The 22288-nt window shown below is 45.8% G+C and overlaps 1 protein-coding gene across 2 annotated transcripts in view; it reads left to right on the forward strand.

Annotated features, from left to right (window-relative positions):
• Nucleotides 1-22288, forward strand: part of CDC25C (cell division cycle 25C) — a 291408-nt gene that overhangs the window by 93361 nt on the left and 175759 nt on the right. For both annotated transcript variants that reach the window (XM_078652713.1, XM_078652714.1), the window contains 2 exons: nt 10821-10854; nt 11121-11195. In XM_078652713.1, coding sequence (XP_078508839.1) covers nt 10821-10854; nt 11121-11195 — 109 coding nt within the window. The remainder of the gene's footprint in view (nt 1-10820; nt 10855-11120; nt 11196-22288) is intronic.

Raw genomic sequence — 22288 nt, forward strand, 5'->3', positions numbered from 1 at the left:
TGACTTGTGTATCGCCCCCAGTGTTGGAGGTCGAATCTCTCTGTTCTTTTCTCAGTGGTCCTCCATCACCTCGGACTGCTGGGTTCTGGACATTGTGGCAAAGGGCCATGCTCTAGAGTTCATCAAGATTCCTCCTCCCACTCCACCGTCTGGCCCGCCTCCTCCCCACCTCAAGGAGCTTTTCCATCAAGTTAGTCTTCTAATTCAGAAAGATGCTGTCAAAGTGGTTCCCAAGTCTCAGAGAGGAAAGCGTTTCTATTCCCGTTTCTTCCTAATACTCAAGAAGACGGGAGATTGGCGACTGATTCTGGATTTGCGAGCGCTCAACAGGTACCTCAAGAGCCAATCCTTCCGCATGCTTACACAAGTAGAGATCCTGCGTCTTCTCTCCATGGGCGACTTCATGACCACCATCGACCTTCAGGATGCTTACTTCTATGTTCCAATTCATCAAAAACAACGGAAGTACTTGCACTTCCGGGTGGGACGGAGAGACTTCCAGTTCAAGGTGTTGCCCTTCGGCCTCCGGTCCGCCCCTCGTGTCTTCACAAAAGTATTGGCTCCAGTAGTGGCTTACCTGCGTCTCCGAGGTGTCCATATCTAGACGTCTGCCTCCTCAAATCAGTCTCGCAAACAGCTGCTTCAACACACTCTTCTTTGTCAGGACGTGTTTCGTTCTCTCGGCCTAGCCATCTATGCCGACAAGTCTCCGGTCAAACCAGCTCAGAGCAGGAATTTTCTGGGAGCAACATTGGACACCATGCTTTCAAAGGCATTCGTGTCCCAAGAACGTCAACAAAAGATCCTTCGCTTGGTGTCTCTGATTCGGGCTAAACTGTCTGTTTCTGTCCGGATCTTAAAGTCATTCCTGGGGATGGCATCGTCTTGTATTGCGCTGATCCCAAATTGCAGACTACGGACTCGCCCCATTCAGGAGGAATTGGACGTCCAGTGGGGTCAGGTCTCCGGTTCTTTCATCGACCTAGTGAGTGTCACCGCTCGCATGAGATCAGCTCTCCAATGGTGGGCGCAACCGTCCAACCTTGCGACAGGAACTTCTTTCCTCTCCACCACGCCAGAACTCACGCTCCCGACAGACACCTCATTAGAAGGTTGGGGTGCTCACCTTCAAGGCCTCTCCATCAAAGGCAAATGGTCTCTGCTTCAACGTTCCTGGCACATCAACAGGCTGGAGTTGATGGCAATTGTTCTGGCGCTCAAGTCGTTCCTTCCTGTGATTCAAGGGGAATCAGTGCTCATTCAGACGGACAATACCACCAGTATGCACTATGTCAACAAGCAGGGCGGAACCAGGTCTCCACTCTTGTCTCGGCTGGCTCAGTCGATCTGGGATTGAGCAATCCGTCATCAAGTTACCCTGGCGGCGGTGCATCTGCCGGGCGTCTCCAACATCCTAGCGGATTCCCTCAGCAGGTCCACGTCATCGACCCACGAGTGGGAGTTGCATCAACCAACTCTCGACCTCGTTTTTCAACGACGGGGTCATCCGTCTCTGGATCTTTTTGCAACACCGGTGAACCGGAAATGCCCATCTTATGCAAGTTGGCATCCCCACCACGGGTCGTGCGGGATTGCCCTTTTGATGAACTGGTGCGATCTATTCGCCTACGCTTTTTCTCCGATCCCGTTGGTGCCTCGTGTGCTGTGGAAGATGCGGCCATTCTCCTGATCGCCCCCCGATGGCCCCGACAGGCGTGGTACTCAGAGTTGCTCCTTCTGTCCCAGTGCAACCCATCCTCCTTCATCCTCGACCGGACCTCCTCACGATGGACAATGGTCAAATTTGCCATCCGAACCCCTCTCTTCAATTGTCGGCCTGGCACCTGAACACCTTGAATTTGCGCGTTTAAATATCCAGCCGGAATGCAGAGACATTCTCACTCAGGCCAGAGCTCCGTCTACCATTAAGACTTACAAGCTCAAATGGAAGAGGTTCTGCCATTGGTGCGTGGCTACGAATATCCATCCTATCCATTCCACTCCGGAGCAGCTACCTCCGTTCTTTTTGGACCTGGCTCAATCCGGCCTTTCCCATGCTACTTTGAGAGTTTTCTTGGCGGCAATCTCTCGTTTCCGGCAGGATGGCTCCTCCTCTCTCTGTTCTTCCAGAGTTATTCGTCAGTTTTTCAAAGGACTGTTCCGGAAGTTCCCACCTCTTCGGCATCCTCCTCCCACTTGGCACCTCAATGTCGTCATAGCCCAATTAATGAAGGCGCCATTCGAGCCTATCCATAGGGCGGACTTAAAGTTTCTGACCTGGAAGGTAGCCCTTCTCCTTGCTCTGACTTCATCTCGTCGCGTGAGTGATCTTCATGCTTTCCCTGTTAAACCTCCTTTTCTCCAGTTCAAACCTGACTGTGTGGTGCTTCGCACCAACCAAACTTTCCTGCCGAAGGTGCCTACGGATTTCCATCTAAATGAACCTGTTTTCTTAAATACTTTCTTTGCCGATCCTCAATCTCCGGCAGAGCAGGGATTGCACTCTTTGGACATCAAACGATGCCTTAAATTTTACATCAGCAGGACAGCCCCTTTTCGCAGGTCCGATCAACTGTTTATTGCCTATGGACGCATGCGTAAAGGGCGTCCTGTTACCAAGCCAACTATTGCACGTTGGATTTCTTCAGCCATTGTCTTCTGCCATCAGCAGGCCGGCAAGCCTCTACAATCTTCAGTGAGGGCTCATTCCACCAGAGCGATGTCATCCTCTACCGCCCTGTTTGCTGGTACTGCTTCATCCGATCTGCCGAGCAGCCACGTGGTCCAACAGGCACACGTTCACGAAGCACTACTGCTTGGATGCCATCAACGAGGCGGATACAGCAGTGGGACAGGCAGTACTTCGTCATCTTTTTAACTAAGGTGAGCCTCTGTCTTCCCTCCTCCACTGTGGTTTTATATGATTGCTATCAGTACTTACATGACTGTATTATTATTGTCTCTTTGGTTTCTCCATGCTGTTGCATAGCAATCAGACCTTTTTGGATGTTACTGCTCTCTATTCTATTCAAGCATGATGAACCTATGAAAGACACCCTAATACTGGAGAAGAACAATTGTTACGTACCTGTAAACAGGTGGTTCTCCAGTATTGGTGTCTTTCATAAATTCACATGCGACCCACCCTCCTCCCCTCAGAGGCTCGCTTCTCCTCACCGACTCTTTTGTCACTCTTGTGCTACGAAAATCTGAGGGTCTGAGCTCTGAGGAGAAGGTTCTGGAAGGGTGCTGGCGCCTGATTGGCTGTAGTTTGGATTAACATAATGACAGGAATATGTTACAAGTGTTTTCTCTCTCGATCATGTATTCCTATGTAGGAATTGTTTTTGAGTATTTATTATGTATTTTCTAGTATTATTTCATGTGTTATGTATTTACATACATATGTTATTGGTATGTTATTGCTATTTTATTTACCGTGGGACTCACACTTCGACGACGGGGAATATTCAAGCATGTGAATCTATGAAAGACACCAATACTGGAGAACCACCTGTTTACAGGTAAGTAACAATTGTTCTTATCTGTTTTACTTAGACCTTGGGAATGCATCTCACTGTAGTATTCCACATGATTACCTTTGTGGCTTTCTGGGTACCCTTCCTTTGCTGCAGTCTTCATTTTGCCATTAGAGCCCGGATTGGTAATTAAACAATGGAATGCAAGAAACTTTTAGCACTATATCCCCCTTTCTCTTCCAGTATTAGCTATATCAAACAATTGTTTATTTTTCTTAAACATATAATATTAAACATATGTTCTAGGTGACTGAGGGTCTTTAGAAAATATAGAAAGCAAAAATTACTTTATGGAAAATATAAAAACTCCATACCCCCGTTTTATATATACATATAGAAAGAAGCGCACATAATAAGAAATAAAGGCAATAAGAATAATGTGACTGGTGTTAAATATGTAACAGAGGTACAAAATCATTCACAAGCTCACAGCTACTTGTAGAACATAGTACAGGTATGTCCATATTTCCATAATAGATTTTAAGGTGTTGTTTCTTTAATGGGCACAATAGGAATATTCTCTTCTCAAGGGGCTGTTTACACATTTTCAGTACATGATCTCTTTCCTAATTGTGAAATCATACCACCAATTTAATGCTTTTATTTCTCTTTCCTTATTCAAAAATGTAACTTGCACTTTTTGAGAAATTTACTCTTGAGTAAGTTACTACTTTTAGCTATTAAAAAAATCCAAATATGCTCCGGCTAGAAAAACAGTAGTAAGTCTGGCACCACTCATGACCAACCACTGGTACTGCAACATCTGTCAACTCAAAATAATGGAGGTATAATGGAGGTATGGAATTAAAATAAAACTCCATAGGAAATAATGTTCAGTTAAATTATTTTTAAGTAAAAAATATGAATAAAATATATTTAATGTAAAACTATTACACATTTATTATTGATTTATAAAATATTGTAATACTTTTTTGCATTCAAAAACGAATGTAACAATAATTTTAATCAAAATATAGCTGAATTAATTGTATTTAATATTATACATAAACATGAAATTCCTCGAAGAATTAAGAGACATGGGGGATTTGGCAAAATGGGAACAGTTTAATTAAACATTGCAGCCGGGACAACAGTTACAGGCACAAGGTCTGAGGACTGTCTCAACTTACTCGATCGCCCATGGATTTTTATACAGTTCTTTGATTACAGTAAAACCGTTCCAGTGATCCTTTTTAGGTCTCTCCTGCCAATGCGCTTGCGCATTGCTGGCGAGAAATATAGAAGGGCACCAGCAAATCCCACCAAGAGGGCTTTGGAATGCGGATTATGGCCAGTGTATGTGAGGCATTCAAGCGCAAAGCTTCGCCAGCGTGCGCTCGGCTTCACTTCCTGCTCCCCCTCTTACTTTCGTTATCGATCACACCCCATATGCTCGTTCCCTCCCACCCTTCTGACTTCAAAGGAACGCCGCTCCCCCCCCCCCCCCCCGCCTCGCAATGCCGAGAGCTTGTTTTCTTTTTAGCTCCGGGCGACATATGCTGCGTGTTTTTTACAAAGCGGGGAAGCAGCCTTCTCATCAATGGCATCATCGGTCTGCCATCAGTTTGACTCTTGCTTTCTTCGTACACGCACAAGAAGAAGATTCAATCTAATTACTTTTTGCCACCTTCGCACAGTCACAAGTAGAGTCATTCTTCTCAACGGCGCCACCCATGCGCTTGCAAGCTACAGCTAGGCACGCCCTTTCACCATCACTACGCGTATTCTTACAGCCCCCTTCTATTTGCTAACACAAATTTGGCTTTGGTTTTACTTACATTTCAAAATAAACAACAAAAGGCAGAACCACTCCTCCTATAAACGTAGCACGTCTGTGCTGCTTCTTCAACTATGGCCTGGGCTTTAATCAACATGCAAGCATTCCTATAATGTATGAAGTCACCTTTATTTAGTCTACAGCCCCCTCCCCCCATAGCCTGCAGTAACAGATTTGCTTTTGGCGTGAGGCAATGTTTTGGGTTTTGATTTAGTCTAGCTTCCCCGCATTTGTTAGCCCGCATTATTCTTCACGCCTCACACTGCTGCACGCCACATACTGCTGCACGCCTCACCCTGCTGCACGCCTCGCACTGCTACACGCCTCGCACTGCTACACGCCTCACTGCTGCACGCCTCACTGCTGCACGCCTCACTGCTGCACGCCTCACTGCTGCACGCCTGGCACTGCTGCACGCCACACACTGCTGCACGCCACACACTGCTGCACGCCACACACTGCTGCACGCCACGCACTGCTGCACGCCTGGCACTGCTGCACGCTTCGCACTGCTGCACGCCTCGCACTGCTGCACGCCACACACTGCTGCACGCCTCACACTGCTGCACGCCTCACACTGCTGCACGCCTCACACTGCTGCACGCCTCGCACTGCTGCACGCCTCGCACTGTTGCACGCCTCGCACTGTTGCACGCCTCGCACTGTTGCACGCCTCGCACTGTTGCACGCCTCGCACTGTTGCACGCCTCGCACTGTTGCACGCCTCGCACTGTTGCACGCCTCGCACTGTTGCACGCCTCGCACTGTTGCACGCCTCGCACTGTTGCACGCCTCGCACTGTTGCACGCCTCGCACTGTTGCACGCCTCGCACTGTTGCACGCCACGCACTGTTGCACGCCACGCACTGTTGCACGCCACGCACTGTTGCACGCCACGCACTGCTGCACGCCACGCACTGCTGCACGCCACGCATGCCAACACTTTGTGCACCCTGCAATTGATTGTTATGGAGCGGCTGGCCACGGTCGCGAAGGAGGCTCACCACCTAACTGTGGGTCCTGTCCTGATGCTGGCAGCACTGGGGTTAACAGGAGCGGAGAGTGAGTGGTTAGCGGTGCGGGACGACAGCCGCTCACCAGGATATCGACCGCAAAGCAGGGCAAGAGGTATCGGCAGTTACCCCCTTCCATCCACTGGGATTTTACTGTGTTTACAATTGGAACTACTTACACGCCCACACGGGTAAGAGTCACAGCGCACTACAAGAGCCAGTGGGCTCTGCAACACGCCACGCCCATAGCGGTGAGCATTTAATTCAGGTGCGAGTGAGTAAACGTGTAAGCAGCTTCAAACCTCCATGCCGCTGATGAAGAGACGTTTGTCTTGAAACGCGTCCGGCGCTTATTCGAAATGGATGGGATGCAGAGACTTCTTGCTGGCAGGAAAGATAAATTTTAAACTTCTCCGGGTATGGACTCCTTCACTTTGTGCACCCTGCAATTGATTGATATATATATATATATATATATATATATATATATATATATATATATCAATCGCACAATCCACTCCAATTAGGCTAGAAAAATGACCAGCACAGCGATATCGTCGTGATTCTTTTTAATTCAAGCCCCTAACCCCCACAAAAAAAAAATATATATATTATATATATATATTTTTAATATCAAAGGTCCACTATTCCCCTTACAGTGAACAGAAGACAGCACTCACGGGGTAGTTGTGAAAAGTTTATTTCCTCAAAGCAACAAACAGACACGTTTCGGTGTTGTGTCTTCGTCGGTGTTACTGACACAGATATTTTTAAAAGACCAATGTAAACATATTGACAGAGAGAGGACCAAATTTGATTCAATTCATTCAGCGCCATCTTAACATATCTAAACATCATAATAATATTGCACTTGCCTCATGTCATCAATATAAAATCCAATCATATGTATCAGAAGCATTTTCAAACAATGATTTTGTTGCATAAACTTTTTATTCATTCTCGCCGTATATGTACGAAGTAGTTGTTCATTTGAGACAGTTATTATGCCGTGTATCGACTCAAAGATAGCAGGCTGGTGGGAATAGCAGGTGCCCTGGTCTTACCAAGGGGAGAAGGGTTTGGGAGAAGTTGTGTCCTGGCGCAGGTATATACATGACCTATTTTTAGTTTGGAAGGACACCACGGCATCCGCCTATGAATACATGAACATTTGAAATGATAATACTTTGAATTTACATTTCTCAGGGGAGGTTAGTTCAGTCGTAGTGAACTACATCCACCTGAGGGTATTCATAGCAGACTGGAAAGTGAACACAGCACAATCTAGAAAACCCACTTCAGGCAATGCAACACTTCACGCCTCTAGTAGTCATCCATCAAAATTAGTGCAAAGCATCCCGTATGGTGAACTCTTGAGGCTTAAAAGAAATAGCTCAAGAAATTGTGATTTTGAAGTTGCAGCAAAGGAATGCATTATCAGATTAATCAAAAGAGGATATGACACCCTCCTTCTAGAAAGAACACTAAACCAGGTCAGGGCTATTCCGAGACACAAATTAGTCTGTGAAAAAATAAATGAAAATCAGAAAAATGATAAACAAGAAGGAAAATTCAGAATGATCACCACATTCTGGCATATCCTGAAAACGGATACTGTCATTTGCAATGACACATCAAGCTTTCTCTTGGTGACATTTAGAAGAGCTATATCTATAAGAGATATGCTTGTCCATAGTCATCAGGGTAAGGCCACACAAAAGAGGGGCACTCAAGGAGATGAGGCTTCTTTACATGTGGAAAGTGTAAAGCTAGTAACAAATAGAAGAACATTTTAAGTTATGACATTTTCGATATTAAAAAGCGAAGATGCATAACAAAATTCATAACTTGCTATACCACATATTCAGTGTATTCTTTGTCTCTTTGCGGTTTAAGATACCTAGGCAGCACCATCTATCCAGTCAAGGTCCACATCCACATCCAATCAAGCATCCAAAGACCGGTTTCTGGCTATCAGCCTTCATCAGCCTGGATAGCTTGACTCCAGTGGTGTGGAGAGCCTGGAACTCACGGTTTCTGGCTATCTTCTGGTCCTTGGATGCTTGATTCCGGTCTGGGAAAGACATGGCTTGGTAGTTCGGACTGGACTGTTCCCATGAGGCACAGGGTCAGAGCTGATTTGCATATAGCCAGTGTCTAACCCAGGGTGGTGTGGAGTGCAAAAAACGATGGATTTAGCCCAGATCCTTGTACTGGGGTGAATGTATGACATTGTTCTACATTCTGTCCATTAACTGTGTTTTTAGCCTTGATATAATCAGACACCAGTGCTTATAAATCAATGATTCATATCCCAACAGACTATACCCACGGGATTCCACTAGACAAGGGGTATTTAAAGGCGTTTCAGCTAGTGCTCTATACGTCACACCACCCTGTTTCCTGAAGGAAAGAACCATTTATGTCAAGTGGTTTGTACATTATGCACCCTTTTGGTTATCCCTAACCTGTTTGCTGCCACCAAACATTCATCCACATAGTTCCTTCACTGTGTCCATGTTGTAAGTGCATATAGTGCATGGTCTCTGTTCTGTGTGGAGAACAACACTTTACACACGTGCCTATAGGAAACCCAATGCTGTTAATACCATCCAACACGCCAAAAACCATCACCCTCAAAAACTGAAGAATAGCATCCCTTATGGTGAGTATTTAAGAATTAAAAGAAATTGTAGTGAGACAAGTGCCCTGAAACTAGCTCAGAGGAATTAAACAAAAGATTCATTCAGAGAGGATATCAACCCTCAGTATTAGGGCAAGTGGTCGCCAAAGTAAATACATTGGATAGATCCGGTCTGTTGTATCCAAATACAAAAGAGAGGAAAACAAGGGAGAAAAAAGACAAAACAAAAATGATTACCACCTACAATGCCTATCAGAGCAAGGTGAGAGACTGCCTGAATAGGCATTAGTACTTGGTAAGGAATGATCCTATAATGAGAGAAGTGGTGTCTCGGAGACCTCTAGTCGCATTCAGAAAAGCACGGTCGATGTGACAGGACCTGGTAAATAGTAGCCCAGAGTTAAAAGCAGAAGGATGGTAGCGGGCGAGTGCAGGATTTCACAAATGCACACAATTCAAAGCCTGCCCGATAGGACAGAATACAAGGCAGATTAGTTCCCCACTATTTAAAAGCCCTTGGATCATCTGAAACAATCTGACCTGCAGGAGTGACTTTGTAGTCTACATGCTTCGATGTTCGTGTCAGAGCATACTTAGGCAGTACAATCCATATGGCATATGTTTGAATACTCCAACATATGAGGGCTGTCACAAATAAAGACAAAAGCTACCTGGTAGCAAGACACATAGGTGAGGCACACAATGGCAACATTCAGGATCTAACCTATTGTGTAATTGACCAGGTACTTAAAAACAGAAGGAGTGGTAATCTGGAGTGAAGACTGCGCCAGCTTGAATCTAGATATAGAATACTCTAACACCAAAATCCCATTTGGACTCAAATCCGACGAGGATCTTTCTGTGCATTTAGGAGTTTAAACATAGTGATTTTGTTTGTGTTTTAGATGCTTTTAACATACAGGAGAAGTAGGATGTCACATAGAAAACACAGAATAAATGTGATTAGTGGGCATAGCAAAAGCTATGAGGGAGCACATAAGGTGATTATTCTTTGATATGGGGCACAAGCCCAAGAACAGAGAAAGCAGCAGGGTAAACCTTGAGACTGCATTTCACAGGACAAGCTGGAGAGAATGAGGTAACTGAATCAAGCAAGATTCTTTGACTACAGATTAAACAAGATGCTGCAAAGTAAATCAATATACAGAAAGTAAAGAGTAGCAAAAATAAGGTTGATGGGTGGTGAGGCAATAACCAGAAATAAAAAAAAATGCAGGAATTTAAAAATCGGAAGCATGGGAAACCAGCAAAGGGAAAAGACTCAAAAGCAAAATGTGGGCTACAAACTGAAGAAAGCGAGAGAATATGAAAAATGCTGATTGAGGCTGGGAGATGTCTTCATGAACCAGACAATAAGGAATTAGCTACTCTCTGGTACTGTCTGAAATCCTCCACTTCAGCCTCGTACTTGTAGTGGGCGCAAAGGTAACAAGCTGCAGGGTTTTTGCTATTAAAAAATAAATGGGAATAAAGGGTGGGGTGGATTCCAGCTTTTGTCTGGTGCAGTTTGCAGACTCTGACTAAACTGTGCAAAACCCCCCACCCACCAAGAGGCAGAGCTTGAATTGGCACATTTAAGTATTGTGATACTGTAGAAGTAATTTGTTCTGCTATTTGGCAGGGCTCTGACTGGTGTTTACTCTTCAATGGACAGAGTGCATCTTTGCTGTCTCTGTTAATGAGAATTTCTTCTTAAAGGGAAAACTGTCCTTTCAGATAGTGGAGAGGCAACAACCCACCCTTTCCTCAAATATCTAGGTGAGTGAGTTGTTGTACAGCTTCTTCTCTATCTGCTCTCACCTTTTTATTTTTATTCTTTTTTTCAGAAAGTCTGATCCAGGAAGTCGAAGCTGTGTTTTGGTAAGTTTTACCTCAACCGCCACTCTTCAGAGATAGTGGGGAGGTGTCTATCAGGGAAAAACAATGTCCCAGCAGCAGTGGCGTTGCTCCTGTTGTGCATGGCACATCCATGATGATTCCAGCTTGTGACAGGAGATCGCCTGCAGTTCAGAAATGTTGAGGGTGCCATTCCAATTCATAAGCAGCCCAGGCGTGTTAAGCATGTATCCTTACAATTGTTGCTTGAGCATATTATTTGCATTGTCTCTTCTTGCTTTCCACTTCAGCCTCAACTTTTCTCCAGCACTCCAAGGACCAAGAAACCAGGAAAAGGAAACAAGGAGACTGAAAACAAGGAAAATGTAAGTCTTTCACAGTCTCGAAGGAAAGGGGAAGTGCGATGCAGATTGTGAGAAGAGAATCAAAGCTAGAAGGGAAATTGGTGAGATGAGAGGAGCAGCATGTTGGAGATGGTGTGAGTAGTTAACAGGACAGAGGGAAAATGGCGAGTGCTCTGCAGACACTGCAAGGGGAGAAGCAGTGGCTCAGTGAAATGGGTTTTTCGCTATGCCAATGATTAGTGGAGGAGAGCTTAAAAGAAATGATTTCTCTATAGTTGGGGAGGGGAGCGGGGATAGCTGTGAAGAAGGGGGTGGAGCTGCACCGAGAACATGGGTGGAGTCTGGTTTTACAGACGCTGCAGGGCATCTGCAGATCTTTTCTTTGTACTGGAAGAGTTTGGAAGCATTTCAACATTGAATGTGCAGATTGTGTGTGAAGTGGTGGAGGGGTAAGTCTGGATGAGGAAGTTTGGTATGTGAAGGAGCAATGATGGATGTAATGAGGAAAGGCTGTATTGTTGGATGGATGGATACGTGTCTGGAAGAAGAGTGGTTGCTGTCAGGAGAAAATAAGAAGATCTTTGGTTGATAAATCAGGACTGTCTCATTGGAATGTAACTAGGAGACTGATATAGTTATATTTCATAAGTGCACAATAAAATAAAATGCACCAGGTGCAGTGTTGGATAGAAATTGGAATGAACGCTGCACACAAGTTACAGCATTTGGCTTTCTTGGCAGTGTAGTAAAATGCAACGTCATGTACTGTTGTGCACAGTCTTTGGATGCTCTTTTCCTTGAAATGTTTTATAGATTACATCTTTTACAAACGGCTGCACCATACACATCGCATGCTATTACTTAGTTTTCCATGCATATTAAAACTCACAACTTTAAAGTCCTTGAGCATTGATTCATCTCTTCATCTTGAGATACTGTATTTCTGGACAGCATTTCCTTTTGCCGGAGGGTCTTGCCTGATTTCAGATCATTAATACCTGTTAACATGTCCAGTAAAGCATTCCATGTACTGTATACTGACTTATTTACTGCTTCTTTAAAAACCTTCTAATCATGCTCTCTAAACAGCCATTTCTCCATATACGTCAGTCTTTCTGGATACAGAAGGAAATTACCACTCTTTCAGTACAATGCAGTGGATTTGCAAATACCCTGCTCAGGTTTAAATACTCCAACAAAAAAAACTTGTGTAACTGCTCGCAAATTTGCCTTAGCTGTGTTCCCACTGATTATCATGCACATTACCAACAGCATCTGTTTGTGTCTACTGACCGGTTTGTTAGTATACCTTAAACCTTTCTTCAGAATGTCTTGCTTATTATGCTATGTAACGTAAATCCTGTGGAAACTTTTAAGCTGTACAAAATTAATTTGCAATTTCTGAACACTGCTGGACTGTTGCCACACTCTTCACCCTGAGTGACCAGCTCTGCTCAGCCTGTTTCAAGTTTATTGTGCACTGTAGATGGTCTCTCTTCAGTCTTCTGAGTCTTCAGTACTTCTTTAACTACAACATCCTAATTCTACCCAAGTTGGTGGATCCCAAATGGCCCTCTCAATGAAAATCGTCTGATTTCTCATCTCTTGCTCCTTTTAAAAAATGTTGTTGAGCTAGTGTTCTCATTTCCTTTGGACTAACTTGAGTAGGGTTTATCACTGAATGCCTGGCACTTTTTGTCTTGAGCAAGTCTTTTTAATTGTTAGTAGATCAACCACCTTTGTCCTTTTTCGAAGTTACCAGCCCTTTAAATGGGGTCTTTGGACAGCCAGGGGTTACTGGTTTCTATTCTTTGTGGACAACACCATTTCCCCTCTGGGATACCAGGGTGTTTTGTTAGTGTATTGCATAACAGATGAGCAAGAGACTCCCTTTTAGCAGTTTGACTTTCCGAGGACAAGTAGGGAGAACAGTCAAGAATCACTTCAGCAGTACATTACATAAAGAAATGAACATTCAGAGCAACTAAATAAAACCTGTTGAAACTATAAGTGAAGAAACAAGAAGGGTCTACCGCTTTCTGGGCCAAACAACCAACCCCAAATATTGTTATAGCTTACTTATGCTGGTTACTGGTAAGCAGGTTGGCATTAAGCTCAACAGCCAATTTTAAACTATGGGGAAATGCTCCGCTTGTCTCAGTAAAGTCCACAAGCGCTTGGGCCTCTCCTTAAAACATGGATACAGGAACAAATACTAGTGCCACAAAAACCAAAGTCCAACGTAGAGCCCCTAAAAAATGGCTACCTCTAAAATCACGACCCTAACAGGATACTCACCCTAGTGTATCCTTGATATTTTTTCAAATAATTTTTATTGAGGTTTCTTCCATACTAGTTACAGTTCCAATTACTGTTTTAACAATGGTACGACACAGGTACAATAAACAAATCTAGAGTGATATAGCCAAGACATAACTGCCAATGGTACGAGTCCTGTTCAGAAAACGGGAACATCATCTGTTCTCAGCTGTATGGTTTGATTGAGCTGTGGCAGAAAGGGGTATCGGTGTCATATGTGATGTGGGCCATGACAAATTGGAGTGATGACTGTAAGTGATAAGTCAGTGACTGGGAGACAACTTGTGGTCCCTTAAGCCAGGTAATGAAGGATGCTAAACCTCTGTGTGAGAACTAGGAAGTAAGGGGGGGGTAGGGAAAGCAGAAAAGAAGGGCTCTCTGGGGAGGAGGGGTCAACTAAATAGCAGTACAAGCATGGTTCAAAAGAAAGTTGTAGGAGAGCCTTCCCTGGGTAGGGGTTGTATCTGGTCTTGTGGTGTCTACCGCAGTTGACTACAGCATTGTATCTGCTATTGTGAAAGTGACGAGGAGATCTGGATTGGCACTTGTTTGCACAATGAACTAACAAGTGTTGCTAGGGGTTCAGGGATGGGAAAGGCGATACCCTCATGAATCCTTGATACTACATAACTGTGTCCACTACCTTACTGTGCTTGGGTGGCCAATTGAGTGTTAAACTGGCCTGTTGAGTACTCTGCCACTGCCAGATGAGACAACTTGAAAGACCAAGTGTACGGGCGATTAAAAAAAAAAAAAGCATCTCGTCATAACCCACAGGACTGAAAAAATGGCCTGCATACTGCCCCTTTCAAGTTAGCTCATCTGGCAGTGACAGAGTGCCCGATAGACAAGCCTAACACTGAGTGTTGGCCGCTATGGTTCACAGCACAAGACTCTGGAGTGCTAAGCCCCACTCTCTTGCTTGATCTTGGAGGGAGAGCTTGGTGTTCTCATAACTCCTGGACAGTCTCAACTTGTGTTGTCCCAGACTTGTCTGTGTAGTCGCCTGTGCTTGGCCTCTTTTCCCTTGGAGTCAAGGAGGTGGGTAGTTAACTCCTCCTGGCAGGTGCTACCTTACTCTTGTACCGAGCGGAAGTTCTTCCTTCACTTTGCAAGCACCAGTTGTGTATGTAAGAATTACACCCGTCCCCTTTTTGATCCACATTCCTGTACAGCTTTTTCTGACTAATGCTAGCAGATCAATTTCTCAACTTGGTGTTTATATCCACTTCAGTTCAACTCCAACTCTAGTGACCAGTCTTGTTTTATTTCATGCCCTCCATCCTTATGCTATCAAACTCAACAGTGCTTCCATTCACAAGCATACCCGCTCTACTTAAGAGTGTAGTTTTTCGCTGTTGCATCTGGCAGCCCTCTCCCAGGTGTAGCCATGCAAGAAAGATCTTCCTCCTGCCTGAGTACAGTCAATATGCCCTTCAAAATTAAACCCTCATCATCTCTACCCCTCTAGAGGCAGGGGTAATTGGATATGGTATGTTGCACGAATTCAAGGAGTGCAACACAACCGATGTGTTGTCTTGTGCTATCTCTCAATTCACCCTTTTTCCCACACTGTTTAGTGCCAAGTACTGGACTAGTCGAATATGCTTTGATTCTAGTGCTGTACATTTTTTATTTGAATTTAATGTCTTAACCCTACCGAATTCAGCTTTGCACAGCATTTATTTTCAATATTTGATGCAAACAGATTTATAGTGGTTCAAATCTCGCTTGTGTATATTTGAATACATCTATTCTCCGATTTCTTCCTGTGGTGAAATGGGTCCTTCGCGCATTGAAAAGTAGATTTTGGAAAGGTGAGATGGTTACGATTGTTGGGTTGGTAAGTGTTTTGATTGTCTCTAGGAGATGAGGGAGGTGAGAAAATGTCCTGAATGAGGGATTGCTTTATCTATGTGGCAGGGTGGCAATATGCAAGGAGAAGCCTGGGCAGCAGGATGGCAGAAGTATTGAAGCTGATGGTGTTAAAATGATTTGGGAAGGGCTAAGTTGGTAAGGTAATGTCAATGCAGAAGACATGATTCTGATAGACTGCTAACCTCACCATAGAATATTCTCCTGATGTCAGACTGGATCCAGAAAATCTTGAGCAGTACGTCTGCATGCCGGTAAGTGGTGTCGGTGGCTCCACTTCAATGTTGTCTGCGTCTGAAGTAACGTGCGTATGCCTATGTAGGCACCACACTGGCATGCAGACATCCGTTCCTTTCTTCAGCGTGGATCCGGAGAGCTACCTTGTTCACTTTTTGACCAGCTTTTTCAACCTTTTTGTCAATCTTTTTTTTTTAACTATTGCTCCCAGTGTGCTAGGTACATGTCTCCAAAACAAACCTACAGGTTTCAACTCTTGTAGGGAATTTCAGAGCTACCTCACTTGGTCTGTCTTTGTTGTTTGGGGTTGGACTAGGACTCCAGGTCCTGCACTAACTGTTTGTCAGTGCTCCCGAAGGTGATTCAGGAGCGAGCTGTGAAGCCCCTAGTGGCGCAGCACAAGAAGGCGCCATGTTGTTCCCGAGGAAGATCTCTGGCCCAGTGAAGAGCCGGTCTCGTCATCCGCCTTCTTCACCGTTTAAGTCGTCCTCATCAAACTTGGGTAAGTCTAGGAAGCTCAAAAAAGTTGAAACATTCTTGGCCTTCCCCTTTTGACCTTGTGCTTCTAGGCCCTGCTCCTGTACAATCCCTGCGGAACCGGAGGCTGGGTGAGCTCTGCGCCCCTGGAACAAGCCCTGCTCAGCTCTGTGCTGCCATGCATCTTTGGATCACAGACTCCTTCTGGTGCATCTTCAAGTCCCACCGAGCAAGAGGTGCCACTGTCTGGATACCACCAGCAGGCCCGCCCTCTATGCCAACTGGCTCTCTGAATCTACTTTCGATTCGGAACTGACTCTGTACTTAAAGCAGAGACCCCTACTGGGGCAAGTGTTGGCCACTCCACCTGACTCTGCCAATCCCATTGCCTGCCACAATACCTTTCGAGGTTGTCAGTGGTACCCGATGGGCCGAAACCGTCTGGCTCTGATATGCTGCCTGTGTCTTTTGATTGACCCAGTGTGGACTTAAACTTTGGGGCTGTGATGATGACCGTTATGGGCTCCCTGACCCAACCGATGACCTGCACTTGTTCTACAATAAGGACTCCTGGTATGAGGAGCTGGGAGATAGTAGTGCACTGGACACGTCTCCAGAGTCTGGCTTGTTCTTGCCTCTGGGACATACTTTGGAGGAAGGAGCACCCTTTACCATGGTGGTGAAGAGGGCGGCGGAGGCCCTCGACCTGCAGATTCCCTTTGTCACAGTCCAGAGCAGCGTCTTGTTGAAGGTCCTTCAATCGGAGCTATTCTCAGCTGCCCCCTGTTCCCCTCTAATGAAGCTCTCACAACATCCTCCTGGAGACCTGGGGCAAGCCCTGTAGAGGTGTTCCGGTGCACAGGATGATTGCCTGTCGCCCCTAACTGCACTTGGGGACCTGCCTTTCCTCCCCCAGTACCCCACCCTGAGGGCCTGGTGGTGCAGGTTTTGGCTGCTGATGTCAACATTAACATGTTCCCTACCACCCCACCCCACCCCACCGTACAAGAAGTACAAGATGCTGGACATCTTTGGGAAGATGTTCACTTTGACCAGCCTAGCATTGCGATCACCAAACGCTGCGTGCTTCTTGGGTCAATACTCCCAGACCTTGTGGGACTCTGTTGCGCAAGTGCCGCCCATGGTTTCTAAGGAGGTCTGGGTCATACTGAAACAGGCCATACTTGATGGCTGGTATGCACCAAAGATTACCATCTGGTGTAAAATGGACAGTTGACTTGCTGGGTAGGGGCCATCGTTTCCATGGTGGTACTCTGCTGCAATGTCTTTTTGAGATCAACAGCTTTCTCTGTGAATCCGACTTTCCGGCTGCCCGATAATAACATTTGTGGTAGTGATTAACTGCCGTGATTATTATTGATTTGTGGCGGTGTAGAGGCTGAGGATCTTTGATGCTGTGCAGCTGTGGCTGCGAGGGTCAGGCAGCCGTGGACCTCAGGGCCAGAAGAGATCGGCAGAAGAGACTGTCCTGCTGGGGAATCAGTGCTGGGAGAATCAGTGCCTCAGGGAAGCTGGTGAGTGTACCGTGAAAAAGAGGTGGTCCTGGGTAGAGTGAAACGAAAAACAAAAATGGGAAAACTGAGTTCACGGAGCTCACCAGGGACTGAGAGGGCTGCGGTCAGACTCCCTATCGGAGAAGAGAACGGAAGGCAGCAGAGAATTGGAGAGTGATTAGGATGTCTCCCAGTCAGCAGATTAGACCAGACCAGAGCAAATCGGCTGAGGAGCTCAGGAGGGGGCTGAGTGGGCTGATCAAGTGTACACTGGAGATATTGGAGAACAGAGGAGATACACGGCTGCAAGAGTGGCTGACATAGGCCAGGGAGAGACCGATACACAAAAGCAAAGCAAGCAAATAGCTTGTGGGGTCCCTCATGATTAGTCTCTACTAAACTGGTCAACGCTCAACATGTACAGCGGGGGGCTGAATAGCCAGAGACTGAGCAACATGATTGAAGTTGTCCGCCTCAAGGAAAGGAAAAGAAGGAATGAAGGAGAGAAGGTGTTCCTACATGACTTTAGCCGCAGCCAGGCTTGGCGAGATTTTAGTAGCTTGCCTTGGGGTGTGGAAAAAAACTGGTCTGCTGACAGGGTGTTAGTGGAGGAGGAGGACCACACCGCCCAACGTCCCTGTCACACAGGCTCCACTCAAGCGAAGCACTGACCACGCCCTGGAGGAGGCCTCTGATGCTCGATATCACAAGGTAAAGTGTTTAACTCTGTCACCTATTACCGTTACCACCATTATTACCATTACTACTATTCACCACTATCTACCATCTACTATCACGGGGCAAACATCATTTGACAGCATCTAAGTAGAGGGATGAGCAAACGAGAGAGCATGAGCGCCCAAGTGGGCGGTAGCATTGTGGGGACACTTGACTCATTTTTTTTTTTTTAAACTAGGGCAAGATCAGTTCTGGAGCATGAGATCGAGCTGACGGAACGTCGCCTATCATTGGAGCCCTTTAACCACAAAAGATCCTCATGGGGGAGAATACCGAACCACGATACGCTGGATGGATCAGGGCCGAGTGAAATGGCTATGACCAGAGACACAAACATAGGACCCATACCCCATGACTCTGTTTTGCCGGTTATCTCACCAAGAGCTTCTACCAGGGTGGCGGCCATGAAAAAACCCATGGGAAACAGCACTGAAAATGTGGCAAAGAGAAAGAGGATGGGGGGGGCCACAAGGACCGAAACCAGCGAAAGCGATAACCTGGCGAGAGCAATTCCCAATGTAACTACAAATATTTTTAGTAATTCTGCAGAAGGGGGCAGCCAAGATGACATTGAGAGGAAAGTTAGATTGGCTTCGAGCACCTTAAGGAACGGACATCAAACGCTACATCAATTTCTACATCTCCCTCCAGAAGCTGCCCCTTTGGCATTAGTTCTGGGGAATGTTCCACCTTTGCGGGAGAGGCAAGCAGAATCAACCACCCAACTAATGTCCAAAGCTCTACACTGGCTAACTCAAAACCTAAACAAGGTGGGGGCCGTGGGTAGAGCTATCTCAAGCCAGATGATTATGGCAAGAAGAGTATCTTGGGTGGGCCCTGGAAAGAAATGCCGGGAGACTGCGTGGTTCTGAACTTTAAAAGCGAATTCGCGGTTGCTTTTCTCCTGACACAACTAGACAATGCTCCCATTAGAAGTACTAAGATTGCAGTCTTACCACTGGGTTTCTTCTATAGACCTCTGGCGCCACCGAGAAGGCAGGGTTTTTTATCCCCTAGGGAGAGGCAGATAGGGGAGCTATCTTCAGGCAAACCGGGGTATATGAATGGGGACTTGAGAATAGATTTGCGCCTTTGTCAGACCTCTAAGCCTGTGACTGACTATAGCCAGTGCAGCCGAGCCCTGAATCGAATCGTGAAAGTCAATCCACGCAGACCAGGGTTAGTACAGAGAGTGCACAGTTACCCAGAACATATCAGGAGCCACAAAAAACAATACTAAAAACAGCATTGTGGAATGTGGCTGGCATCTCCCCCAAATTGAATGATCTTAATTGGATAAAGATTTGGGAGGGCCATGAAATATGTTTTCAGGAGACATGGGCCACAGAACCAGCTTTTTTTTTAACGGCTATCTGTTTTCAGACCCAAGCTAATCCATCTACCTCGGGGAGGGCGAAGGGGGCCATCTTGACATTGATCCGGAATTACTTACCTGTAAAAGTAAAGATGAATGCCCGACTAAATTTAAACTTTCACATTATGATGCTGGAGGTACAACATGAAGGGATATGGATATTGATAAACTACTATAATAGATTTGGTCCAAATATGCATACAATCGTGGAGAGGTCGATAAAGCAATTGCCGACACAGTGCATATCACTAAGAATGAGAATATAAACTTTATATGGCTAGGTGACTTTAATATACACCCGTGCAAACATAACATACTGCCTGTCTGTGGAATTGAGGATATGGTGTGAAATTCGATACACCATTTCACACACAGTGAGTATGGTAATGACTTAAATAAACTAATGGCCTCCCTAAACATGGAAATAATTGGCGACCCAGACCCCGTAACAGATACTCTGCCGAACACCTTTTACCGAAATGGGGCAGAGGCCACGATTGATTACATACTTTTAACCCCTTCTCTTAGTGTAAGGGTTACCAAGATAGGGAACTCCTCACAACTTTTAGCGATCAGGCTATAGTCTCACTAGAGTTTATAATATCAAAATGGGAGAAACAATGGTGCATTACTATTGAAACACCAATTGTGTCCGGGAAAAACGGGGCTCAGTTACATTGGGCACACCTAGACAAAATCAAGATGATTCCAGACATCAAATCAAAAACACAAGATAACATACAATTGTGTTTAGATCCAGAAGCGGATGCAGGGGAGGTTGTCAGAGCTTTCTGCAATATACTAGGTAACATAAAATTGGCACTTACCAGAACAAGAGCACAAAGAAAAGAAAAAGGCAGAGGCTGGTTTAATTCACTGTGTACAAAAGCAGTAAAGACTCTGTTATATGCACTAAAGGCTAGACCTTGAAGCCAGTATCAGATAAGAACTTTGTGGGCCTCATATAAACTAGCGCGCAAAAGTAGAGGAAAGGAAATCCGGGAGGATCTATGGGCCGTCCTAGACAAGGCAGCTAGCTCAGGCAATAGCCGTGAATTCTGGAAGCTAGTACACGCACCTTTTTTAAAGAAAAGAAAAGAAAAGAGATCAACTGTCTTCTCAGGGGTTTACCAATCAGCACAGATGGCCATACCGGTTGATGTCTCCGAGCTGTTTGGCAACAAGGCTGATACAGTGCTGGATTGATATTCAGTTCACTACCAGGTCATTGGAAACCTCCCCGGTTCCCAACCCACTCCTCCTTTCGCTCCTTCCATTGCCACTGTAGGGGCGCCCAACTGCATCCTCCATATCAACTGTATCCCCAAGGCCATCAGGCTTCCCAGCCCTTTTGTGGGCGTGTGTCTCACAGAGGATCTGGGACTCGAAGTAAGAGCGCTATCCAATCTCCCACCTTTCTGGCTGTCGCAGCCTCATAGCCCCTTTAATTTCATCATGTATTCCCCTGATTCCTCACTGCAGACTGAGTATGCGTCCTCTGCAGGAGCAACTAGACAACCAATGGAAACAGGTTCACGGATCGTTCGAGGACAAGGTGACCGTCACTTCAATGATGAAGGAAGCGGCCTTATGGTGGACAGATCAAGACAACTTGTCCCAAGGTCTATCCTTCGTAAACGACCCGTCTCCTCAAGTAGTAACAACGGACGCGTCATTGGAGGGTTGAGGAGCAGTGATGCAAGACCTACATGTCAGCGGCCATTGGTCTCCTCAGGAGCAACGGCTCCACATCAACCTTTTGGAGCTAAGAGCAATATGACTGGCTATGCAAGCCTTTCTTCCCCACTTAGGAGGTTCGCAAGTGCTTATCCAGACGGACAATACCACGGCCATGCACTACGTGAACAAGGAAGGAGGAACCAGATCTCGACCGTTGTCGCAGGAATCTCAACAGATCTGGCAATGGGCGATACTTCACGGAATATCGCTAAAGGCGGAACACTTGCCAGGAGTTCTAAACGAGAACGCTGACAGACTGAGCAGGTCATCCTCAGTCAGCCACGAGTGGGAGTTGAACCAGCGAGTTCTGGAAGAGGTCTTCAGCCAGTGGGGGCAGACCAGAGGTGGATCTCTTTGTCACACCGACCAACAAGAAATGCCGGTCTTACGCAAGCAGATTTCACCACCGAGGGTCATTGGGGAATGCGCTTTCGATAGCCTGGTCAAGGACATTTGTCTACGCCTTTTCCCCCCCATCCCTCTGATCCCGCGGCTCATCAGGTAGAGCAAAGTGGAGCCATGCAGGATGATCTTGATAGCCCCTGCTTGGCCGAGACAATTCTGATACACGGAACTCCATCTGTTGTCGTTAGTTCCTCCTCTTCCTTTGAGGACTATACCAGATCTCCTCACAATGTCCGAAGGACAGGTTTGGCACCCAGATTCAGTCATTACACCTGACAGCATGGCTCCTGAGCAGCGAGAGTTTATGAATCTCCCCATCTCAAGCAAAATTAAGGAGGTCTTCTCCCAGGCAAGGGCTCTTTCAACGAACAGGACTTACCGTCTTAAATGGAAAAGATTTTGTATCTGGTGTAGGAGAGAAAAAATTGACCCAT

This window comes from Lissotriton helveticus, chromosome 7 (assembly GCF_964261635.1).
Source record: "Lissotriton helveticus chromosome 7, aLisHel1.1, whole genome shotgun sequence".
NCBI classification, from domain to species: Eukaryota; Metazoa; Chordata; class Amphibia; order Caudata; family Salamandridae; genus Lissotriton; species Lissotriton helveticus.